This window comes from Dreissena polymorpha, chromosome 6 (assembly GCF_020536995.1).
Source record: "Dreissena polymorpha isolate Duluth1 chromosome 6, UMN_Dpol_1.0, whole genome shotgun sequence".
NCBI lineage: Eukaryota > Metazoa > Mollusca > Bivalvia > Myida > Dreissenidae > Dreissena > Dreissena polymorpha.
Window position 1 is genome coordinate 32,318,897 of NC_068360.1, and position 10,200 is coordinate 32,329,096.

General features: G+C 34.5%; 1 protein-coding gene across 3 annotated transcripts in view; it reads left to right on the forward strand.

The window, feature by feature from the left end:
- LOC127834943 (calpain-5-like) overlaps positions 1 to 6,936 on the forward strand; it is a 29,106-nt gene extending 22,170 nt beyond the window's left edge. For all 3 annotated transcript variants that reach the window (XM_052361082.1, XM_052361083.1, XM_052361081.1), the window contains exons 8-13: positions 566 to 743; positions 1,602 to 1,715; positions 2,739 to 2,935; positions 3,758 to 3,885; positions 4,249 to 4,385; positions 4,904 to 6,936. In XM_052361082.1, the coding sequence (XP_052217042.1) occupies positions 566 to 743; positions 1,602 to 1,715; positions 2,739 to 2,935; positions 3,758 to 3,885; positions 4,249 to 4,385; positions 4,904 to 5,098 (949 nt within the window). In that variant the 3' untranslated portion in view covers positions 5,099 to 6,936. The remainder of the gene's footprint in view (positions 1 to 565; positions 744 to 1,601; positions 1,716 to 2,738; positions 2,936 to 3,757; positions 3,886 to 4,248; positions 4,386 to 4,903) is intronic.
- The last annotated feature ends 3,264 nt before the right edge of the window (positions 6,937 to 10,200 follow it).

Genomic DNA, 10,200 nt, shown 5'->3' on the forward strand with positions numbered 1-10,200 from the left:
AAAAAACTGGTTATTAGATTGGCGAATGCGGGCGGGCTGGCTGGCTGGCTGGCTGGCGGGCTGGCGGGCGGGCGGAACAAGCTTGTCCGGGCCATAACTATGTCGTTCATTTGGCACATTTGTTCACCATCATTGGACGGTGTGTCGCGCCAAATAATTACGTCGATATCTCCAAGGTCAAGGTCACACTTTGAGTTCAAAGGTCAAAAATGGCCATAAATGAGCTTGTCCTGGCCATAACTATGTCATTCATTGTGAGATTTTTAAATCATTTGGCACATTTGTTCACCATAATGGGACGGTGTGTCGCACGAAAGAATCACGTCAATATCTCCAATGTCAAGGTCGCCACGACTAAAAATAGACTTTTTTTAAAAACAAACTTACAAAGGGGGTTAATTTTGTTTGTTCATTTCAAAAGTTCAGTTTGAGTTTTCTCCCTTTATCAGATTTTTTTTTCACAATGAAAACCTTGTTTTGTGTCAATTTTGTCCCTTGTTCTCTATGGCATAGTATGAAATAGTTTTAGTCCATAACATAGATTCTACCTTTTCTTCATTCGCAGGATGTCCTACGAAGACTTCTGCCATTACTTCACAAGCATGGATATCTGTCACATGTTCAACACCTCGTTTTTCTCCATTCAAAAAACGTGGCGGGAAGGCAAGGTCAAGGGTCAATGGAGAACCCCGGATAGATGTGGCGGCTGTGGCAATCACTCTACATTCCTCAACAACCCTCAGGTGGGTATATATGAGCATCGTTATAGGAAAACGGGGCTAAACGCATGTGCGTCAAGTGTCGTCCCAGAATAGCCTGTGCAGTCCGCACACGCTATTCTGGGACGACTCTTTACGCTCTAATGGATTGTTTCGTTAGAAGGAAGTCTCTTCTTAGCGAAAATCCTGTCTAGTTGGAAAGTGCCGTCCCTGATTAGCCTTTGCGGCCTGCACAGGCCATTCTGGGACGACACTTTACGCAGATGCATTAAGCCTCGTTTTCCCAGAACACATATTGTATAAGGCTCGGCAGTAACAATATTTGGCCATAAGAATCGTTTAAATCTACAACTGCCGATCTCCATTTTGTGTTCCATTAGAGAAATACCTTGACAAAATATCACTTCAGTTTAAGCTTTAAAGGCAAGAACAAAATGTGTATTGAGAGTCACACATAGTTCATCGTCCTCGTTGAAAAACATGCGATACTTAGATATTAGTCCTAGTTTTTGTTTCAATTGTGTACGTTTGAAATTAAAATTGAGGACCATTTGTGACAGAGTCTTATCTTTGGTGTGCCAATATGATTAAAATATCCTAAGTTAACTTTCTTTGCACTCACTGCGGCAAGTGAATGGGAAGAATCAATAGGAGTTGAGTGTAAATGAGATTGCATCAACCTAGTTATCTGTTAAATGCATGTTAAGAAGTACAGTTCATAACAAATCCAGACTGGCTCATCGGCCATCTTTGCACATATGCTGACTTTGTAGCTTTCAAATTAACGATATTATGATATAAACCAAAATGACGATAACCATTCAGTACATTGTTCACTATAAAGGGTATCTGCTATCATTATATTTGTGTTCAAACTTTCAGTACCTATTCGATATTGTTCAAGATGAGGAGGAGATGATGATATCTCTGGAGCAGAAAGACAAACGTGTGGAAAAGAGCTCAGATAATTTCACCATCGGATTCACAATTTTGAAGGTTAAGCAACACTTGAATTACAATTAACGAAACACATGGACAAAAACGTCGGTGGCACGTTTATCCATTATGCAACTTGCTTAAGCTACATGTTACTATTGTATGAAGACTTCTTTACCACATGCAATGTATAAAAAAGAAGACATAAGTTTCGTTTATAAATACATTTATTTATTGATATATAGATGGCTTAAAATGCCAGGCAATAGAGAGGCGAAGTAAGTGTCGCTAGGCTATGCATCTACTTCAATATACAAATAATTTATATAATTGTATATTTTTGTTACAACAAAAGGAAAAAATAATTTAAAATTATAGAATAACAAAAACATTGTTTTTACTATTTTAGGTTTACTTTATATTGAATGCCAGCAAGTTGTGCCTTTACATTTTTTGTCCACGCAAGTGTGCACAATCTTCTTCACCGAGTCCACTTAGAAGAGTGGCTCTGTTATCAAAATTCACAGAAATGTTCACTTGGTGGTATTCTACCAAAAAATGTTAATTAGTGTTCAACAGACTCACGAAATGGCCTCTCTATGGCTATTTATACATCACAAAACAATAACAAAACAAAACAAAAATTGTCTATAAACTGGGCCATTTGTACGGATTTAGACTGAAAAATCCTGGTGTGTCTTTTTACATATTTTTTTCTTAATTTTCATGGTGCAGTTCAAGTTTCACATGCTTTACATTCCATGGTTAAATAGGCAATCAATGTAATGTTTTTATAACACTGTTTTCAAGTATACGAGCCATGTTCTTGAAAAAACTGAGATTGATGCATGTGCGTAAAGTATCGTCCCAGATTAGCCTGTGCAGTCTGCACAGGCTTATAAACGACGACACTTTCCGCCTCAACTTGATTTTTGTTTAGAAAAGACTTTCTTCAAACGGAAAATTCCATACAAGCGGAAAGTGTTGTCCGCAAAGGCTAATCTAGATTGAAACTTTACGCACATGAATTGCGCCCAGTTTCCCCAGACCCTGGCCCACATAATAACTAGAAATGTATCGTAGGCCGATATCAACCGGAAGTACCGAGTTCATGATCGTCTTGACCGGATCTGCTCGGGGCCGTTTGTGCTATCAAGGAGTGTGTTCAATCGGGTCAAACTCTCAAGGGGGCGCTACTGCATCATTCCTTCCACTTTCGACCCAAGACAATGTGGGGAATTTGTGCTTAGGATGTACGCTAGCAATACCATGAACTTAATGTAAGTGTTAGGTGTTTTTAGCTGTTATGATGGGTCAATGACTCTTACATAAAAAGAAATATGCATTTTTCTCATAAAATTTGAAATTCAATCACTGTAGTAATATATATAAATATTTTACTGTAATTGAACTCAACACCTATTGTATGTAACAATAACACCGGGTGCTTTTTGCAAGTAGCGTATGTCACTTTAGTAAAGTGGGTACTCTTTACAAGTAGTGTGTGTTACTTTATTACATCGGACACTCATACCAAGTATTGAATGCAAATACTATTACTTAATGGCATCGGTTTTTTTTTACAAACAGTTGTTTATTACTTTATTAGTTATTACACACGGTAAAAATTGTGTTCAAAAATGTATGTTTAAGTAAGGTAATGCAGCTTTCATATAAATGTATGAGGACATATTTATGGGAATCCATCAACGGCTTCAACACAATTCAACTAAAAAACTGTTGATTTAAATTGTAAAAAATGTTTAAATGAAAACAAAAACAACATAAAATAAAGAACAATCTGTTTATTTAAATTATAGAAACATTAAATTAACAGTAATAGGATTCGGTCGCTTAAATTTTAAATCCCTTTACAGCAATTTGTTTAAAGATTAATTTCCAATCAGCGTTAATCACAACATTATCACTTGCACTTTGGAAATCACAACATTCTGTTTTGTATATAACAGTTTGACCACTGCGCATGTGATTTGTCCAAGTGCGATGATTTTGATATCACAGTAAAACTCGGTTTAAAGCTTGTGCGTATCGTTTTTTTGTCATAACGCGTCCCGTATATGTAGGTATTCTGTGTGTTTTAGAGAGCTGTTGCACGATGAGCCGCTGCCCGGCAAGTTTTGCTGTATCACGATGCAGAGGAGGCAGGTCGCCGCCACACAGGTCACGATCGTTAAGGCCGAGGGGCTAGAGCCACCAGACAACGGCAATAGTAAGAATGCAATGATCATATGCGCCACATGATAGTGGCAGTAGTAAGACAATAGTTAATATGAACCACATGGCAATGGCAAAAGTAAGAATGCAGTGAACCGCGTAGTGGGAAAACTGGGCTTAATGCATATGCCTAAAGTGCCGTCCAAGATTAGTCGGTGCAATTCACACAGGCTAAACCGGGATGAAACTTTCCGCTTTGGTATTTTTTGTTTCAAGGCAGTCTCTTCTAAATGAAAAACATGTTACGGCGGAAGGTGTCGTCCCAGATAAACCTTCGCGGAGTGCACAGGCTAATAAGCGACGACATGTATGCATTTAGCCCAATTTTCGCAGAACTAGCCTCATTTACTGTTTACAGCTGCTGATCCATACTGCATCATCAAGTGTGAAGGCCGCACTATAGAGACTCATTACAAGGAGAAAACACTGACTCCAGAGTGGAATGACAGGGTGACTTTGTACCGAAAGAAGCCATATGAAGAAATTACCATAGAGGTGGGCAATTGCTATGTCATATCGAGGCTTAACGTTTACACTACTGTTTGTGTTTTTAACCATGTCGCAACGACTAATCTTGAACTGGATGTATGCCCTTTTCATAAATGTCTGTTAATGGTATTGTGCACGTTATGGAGAAAACGCTGCTTTATAATGTACATACATGTATATTCTACGAGTTTTATTTTCATTATCCCTTATTTTAGTCAACACACCCTTTAATACTTTATGTCAAACATCAGTATGTCAGCTTAGTGAGCATTAACTATAAAACTCGTTGGTGTTTCAAGACTTTACAACTCAGATGTTAATATACTTAGAATCAAATTCTATTTGGTAATTATGTTTCATTTAAGTTTTCTGCCAAGCATCAGTCTTTCAGCATGTTTAAGTCTTGGTTATCATTTTGAAATATGAGTGAGCAGTAACCATAGCAAACCTTCAAATTTTCTGTGCAGTAACCATAACAAAAGTTGCTATGCAGTTACTGGGGCAACCGTTGCTATGGTTTCCAGGTTTGGGACCACAACGTCATCAAGGATCAACTGATGGGCGTAGTAACCCTACCCATGGACAAACCTCAGCAGTACACGGGCGGCAATGTCATTAAAGGTTATGGGCTCTCTGTGAAGGGCAAGGATGGACCCGTCAATAAGCCCGGCCGCTTGTGGCTAAAGGTGTTCCACACGGACAACATGGCCAGCGTGTGACGTCACGAACGTGGCCAGCATGTGACGTGACGCTTATAAGCATTTAACTCTTGGTACTATTTGCACTTTTTTTTAAAGGATAGTTTGCAGAAAATATGTGTGAACTAAATTTAAAAATGAGTCATTGGCTGTAAATTTGACCATGAAACGAATAATCATAAGAATGTTCTTATTTGAGCGTAATGACCTTTACTTTGAGTATTATCCTTTATTTAAGCCGTGCTACGAATTTAAAATATTGAAGATTTGTTGAAACTTGAACAAATCTTGATTAATTATTGAGAATGAATATGATAAGGATGTATGCTATCTGTTTATTAAGATTAAAAGTACACTGTACGAATCTTATGTTCTTTGTTTTTGCTATTTTCAACAGTATTTAAGTGATATTATATCATGGTTGTCATTAAACAATTTTTCCTCGTCAAAGCTCGTCCATCGTAGTTAATGACCCACTTCTGACAGTAACTTTAGGCTGTCTTACGAAAATGAAATGACATTGCAAATAAATTCACGACTGGTCCCCGCACGCGCTAGGTAGAAGATGGTATACTGTTGTTTTTGTAATAGACTAGAATAATTATGGTTCTGTTATATTGATTTTGTTAAGTTCAAACAATGTTTTTGTATTAAAATAGAATAATGTTGATGTGATAATTATTCTATACACACATGTTTGAACGTATATTCAAACTTTTATCTATGAGTGATCAAATTGCGTTTTTTAAACCATGAATTTACTCTAAATGACACATATATTTAAGAAAGTGTTGATATACATAGGTACTATTAAAAAAAATCCACCCTGATGCAATTTTAAATTTATTCTTTGGAATTTTACTTGATGCCATGTTTAATTCGTTCACTATGTGTACATGTTAACTACAAATGTATGGAATTACGTTCGTTATGTTTCTGACAAATACTAATTTTGAAATATTCAAATCGCGTTTCAGCTATTTGAATGGTAATAATAAAATCGGATATTCGAATATGTGAATACTTTTGTCACACTTGTCTCTTTTCTTGCCACGCATATTTGATAATTTTTGAATGCGTCCATTTTGCATGGTCAGTTTAAGTCTTGTTTCTTCATGTCGACGTTTTGTTTATGTCTGCAATCGAGTTTATGCCGTTCCATTTAAAGATTACAGAGTCGATTTCGAATTTTGTGATAATGCTGTAATTGTAGTTTTTCTTGTTGTTTAATTGCCATATTACTTGTGCTGTTTGTTATTCGTCTTGTTACTTTGCCTGGAGCTAGTGATACATAATCAAAATTCGCTTTTAATTTATGCACGCTTATGGACTTTTGGGTATATCAATTCATAATAATGTTTTGTTAGTATGTCCCCACTGTAAATATAATAACAAATAGAAACACACAGTTAAAACACGTTTATGTTTTTATGTTTTGCTAATTTATTTAAAAGAAATAATAGCTGTGCTAGATATATGGCGTGCATACCTATTTGTGTCTGTTTTTCGCTTATCAAAGAACCTCTGGGTTATAAATTTTATTACGCAATTATGTGATTAACCGGCTTTTTGAATTATGTACTCATTTGAACATTTTATTATCAGCTATGCATCGTAAAGAGAGGTATTGCAACAAGAGTTTTGGCTAATTTGATGCCATGTCATATATTGCATATAGCCAGATAAATTTTTGCTGTTCGTAACATGTATACACATTTTTATACATTTACCTTTATTTGTGCAATTAGATTTTTAGAATCTCAGAAAAGTGATGTAACCAAATATGAAATAGCATTCATATTTATATATATATATATTGATGCATATTTTTGCTAGAGAGAAAAAAATAAATTTTGAAATGCAAATATACGTTTGTTTTTATTATACATTTCTCTTTACTTGTGCAATTAGATTTTTAGAATCTCAGAAAAGTGATGTATCCAAATATGAAATAACATTCATATTTGTATTTTTATATATATTGATGCATATTTTTGCTAGAGAGAAAAAACTTAGTTTTGAAATGCAAATATACTTTTGTTTTTATTTGAATATATAACACGTTGCTATGTTTAGGAAATGACTTTACTTTAAAGGAAAATAATTAAATTGTAAGTAACCAGGTGCAAATGAATTAATATCTTGTCGACGCCCGAGAGACCATATTTGTAGACCAATCGTAATATTTGATCTGAAATTTTGCCGTAACGATGCCTTATGCATGCCTGACACTTAATGACTGAACAAAATCTAGCGAATAATACAAGGCAATCGAATTTTGCTTATGTGTATATTCTGGTCAAATATACACAAAGTGAAACTTCAGCTGCAACAGCAGAAATAAACAGTATTATAGCAAATTATTCATTATTTATAATAGGAACAAATCTACCCGACGAGATACAATTACTCAAAGAACAAAAACATGAATAATATTCGGACACTACCTTGCACCGGTAAATGCAACGATTTGGCGTTTTTACCCGGTTTTAAGGAGGTCAAACCTTACACTTTGCCAAGGGTTAACACAAAACATTCACTTGTATGTGAAATTATCATAATAGAATTACAGTGCAAATTAATAAGCATAACAGACACAAAGTTTCAATTTAAATCATATATAACTATTCATTGGTTGAATGCAATCCAGGGCGAACGAATTGTAACTTTTTGAGACACGTTGAAATGAAACTGAAACAAGTATCGTAAACATTTCGTCTTCGATTAAAAATCTTTCGTGCTATTGCATCATAAAGCGAACGCTGGGGAACAGAACGAAACAAAAGAAAGAAAAGGGTCAAATATAGTTCGAAATATCACTTTGTAGTTGTCCGGGAAATGGAAGAAATATTACTTATTATTATTATTATTATTATTATTATTGCTGTTGTAAAATATTGAGATAATCGTCATTCAGTTTAAGGAAGAAGCCACAATACTGGTTAATTCATCTAGCGCTTTTGACAACAAAAGTTTTCAGCAAGATAAGAATGTGTTTCAAGAACCACTTCTACTTTCCTGGAACTTTCTCTGAAACACTTAATTAAATACTAGAATTAATAGAATTGATAATTTTTTGCCCAATAATCAAAGAGTGATTGTAAAATGCCTTGGCAAATTAAATAATGTGTCGCGCAAGAAGGTAAATGTCACACCTGATGATAATATATATGTCAATGCTCCAGTCCGTGACCAGGAGTTTGTTCAAAATAAATTTATGTCTACCTTCAAATGATATCAAATGATATTCAAATAAGTTATGATGCTTATGTACGATCTTGGCCAACAATAACACACGGGTAACACAAGTCGGTAGAGGTGACTGTAATTAATAAGTGTGCAGTAGAGATTCTATATTTTAAGATTTTTAACCAGAATTATTTACTGTCACTGATAAGCTTTGAAGGGATAACATGATACATTCCTTGTCTATAAGACCGTACAAAAGTACGATATCCTCATCAAACCATTCAATACACAAAATAGGTTCGTAGCATTAGTATTTTATGTGTAAGTTAATACAAATGTATTCAATATTCTCAACACGACAACATAGCATACCAAAAAAAAAACAAAGTTACTTAAAAAACATACATGTATAAACATAGTATTTAGCCGTTGCACAACAAGTATAACTGTCATCAATAATGACGCTGACAAATAACGCTGTGATGTACAATCATTAATGATGACAATGGACAAAGACAGCTTTGACGCAATATCATTAAAGATCATGTTTATAAAATTCAGTTTCAATATCATCAAAGACGTCAGTGGCAAAATACAGCTTTGACGTTATATTTTAAAAAGAGTGGTGTCTTCGTGTTGTGTCCTTAGAAAAATAGAAGCAAGAAACATAACAGTATTACATAATGCATATAATAATAAATTACTAATTGTAATAAAATATATAATTAAAACACAAGATTGTGTCATTACAAAGGTTTTGTATTGGAACTACTTATTTATACAAAAAGGATGCACTGTACAAAAGAAACATTATGTGTACATGTGGGAAATAAGCAAATGTGCCTTTTCTGCATACTGAGCCGAATGCAAACGGATGACTTACATACCACTGATCGGGGGATAAATGTCAAAGTCAGTTTAAGATGAGTCTGTTATCATAATCAGATTATAAAAAATAAACCCATGCCTTTACCATTACCTTTACACTATTTGTATATCTATACTGAATGTGTATTTAAGTGAATAAATATTATTACCGGAGAAAATTCACAATAACGTGTCATGTTTTTAATCACAAGAGTGTTGCAAATATTTAAGTCAACGGCATTGTTATCTGATACTGTATTATTTGCTATAACCATTTCATTACATGAAAGATAACTGGTGTGGACAAACGTGTGTTGATTATATTGCCCTCAACTAATCTCCGTAAAAAACAGCCTTAAACGTCAGGCATATGTTTAAATCTACGCAGTATAGAAGAAAGAAGCAATGCAACAGTGTTAATTGTAAGTTAAGGTAGTATATAAAGACACTATGACAGTTCAAATGCCCTTGAAATTATTTTGCCACGACAATTAATATAGGCAGACTTGTGGTGTCCTTCACAGAGAAATTTAATTAAGCTGATGAGCATACCTGTCGCTTCGTTTCTGAAAAATGTATTTGAAACATGCACTAAAAAACACTTCATTTCCTGAAACTTGTGCCATTGCTTGATTTGCCGTTCTAAGTTATCGTTTTAGAATTCAAATGATTTTTGTACAGGTGCATATAGCGAGTAAGAATTATAAATCAGATACGAGGTTGTTTAATTTTGATAAATATTTCACGAGATTGTTCAATGTCAGTTATTTTAAAGGGATCTTTTCACGTTTTTGTAAATTGCCAAAATTGAAAAAAAATGTTTCAGATTCGCAAATTTTCGTTTTAGTTATGATTTTTGTGAGGAAACATTATTACTGAACATTTACCATGGTCTAATATAACCATTATATGCATCTTTTGACGATTTTAAAACCTAAAAATTATAAAGCGTTGCAACGCGAAACGATTTAATAATTTGGAGAGTTCTGTTGTTGTTTAATTTTGTGACACTACGAAGATTGCTTTTATAACGTATAAAATACGTCACCTACGTATATTCGGCAGAA